The 1070-nt window shown below is 45.1% G+C and overlaps 1 protein-coding gene across 1 annotated transcript; it reads right to left on the bottom strand.

Annotated features, from left to right (window-relative positions):
• Positions 1-200: 200 nt before the first annotated feature.
• On the bottom strand, positions 201-482 carry LOC119963654 (dynein light chain 2, cytoplasmic-like). The gene has a single exon (XM_038792975.1). The coding sequence runs from the start codon at positions 480-482 to the stop codon at positions 201-203; it is 282 nt and encodes a 93-aa protein (XP_038648903.1).
• Between the last annotated feature and the right edge of the window lie 588 nt (positions 483-1070).

Raw genomic sequence — 1070 nt, 5'->3', positions numbered from 1 at the left:
GGAGGAAACCAGAGCGCCCGGAGGAAACCCACGCAGCCACGGGGAGAACGTGCAGACTCCGTACAGACAGTGACCCAGCGGGGAATCGAACCTGGGACCCTGGAGCTGTGAAGCCACAGTGCTATCCACTTGTGCAACCGTGCTGCCCGGGACTGTGGCTCCAGCCGTCAGTGCATTAGTTTATTTATATCCCATTCTTTTTAGCCAGACTTGCACAGAAGAATTGCAACCTGACCCAGGTAAAAATAGATGAAATGTTTTGTCTCATGTGTGACGTAACTACCGAAGTTTCTGCCAACAATGCAGTGCCATTTTGGATTGTATTTCATGTCAAACTCCTTTTTGATAAAGGCAGCAATGTCCTTTCTGATGTTGTATTTCTCCATCACTTGTGTTGCACAGTCTACTGTGTCTTGTTGCATATCTTCCGACATGTCAGCAGTTTTGATCACAGCCTTCCTATCGGAGATGGTCCCTGCCATCTTGACGTTAATCTACCAATCACTCCAGCAAAGCTTTTTTTTCCTCTCCCCCCCCCCCTTGTGTGTCTGTCTCCCTTTTTATTCCCTCCCCCGTAACTGCTTTGCTCCCCAATGTGATCCTCTGTTTTTGATTAATATAGTTTAATATCATTATATTCCATCTGTCAAGTCTTTGCCCACAAAAACTTGACGGATGGAATATAATGTAGGAAAATGTGAAGTTATGCACTTTGGTAGGAAAAATAAAGAAGCCAAATATTATTTAAATGCGGAAAAACTGCAGTAAGCTGCAATACAGAGGGATTTGGGGGTCCTGGTGCGTAAATCACAAAAGCTAGCATGCAAGTTCAGCAGGGAATAGGGAAGGCGAATGGAATGTTAGCCTTCATTTCAAAGGGAATGGAGTGTGAAGGTAGGGAAGTCTTGCTAAAACTATATAGGCACTAGTTAGACCATACCTGGAATACTGTAAACAGTTTTGGTTCCCTTATCGAAGGAAAGATATACTGGGGATGATTCTCTGGGACGATTAGCTCTAGCCGGGATTCCTGCTGGCCCACTGAATCAGGCATAAGGCCCAAAATGGAC

Source organism: Scyliorhinus canicula, chromosome 3 (genome assembly GCF_902713615.1).
Source record: "Scyliorhinus canicula chromosome 3, sScyCan1.1, whole genome shotgun sequence".
In the NCBI taxonomy this organism is placed as follows: Eukaryota; Metazoa; Chordata; class Chondrichthyes; order Carcharhiniformes; family Scyliorhinidae; genus Scyliorhinus; species Scyliorhinus canicula.
This window is presented reverse-complemented; position numbering and strand designations above follow the sequence as displayed.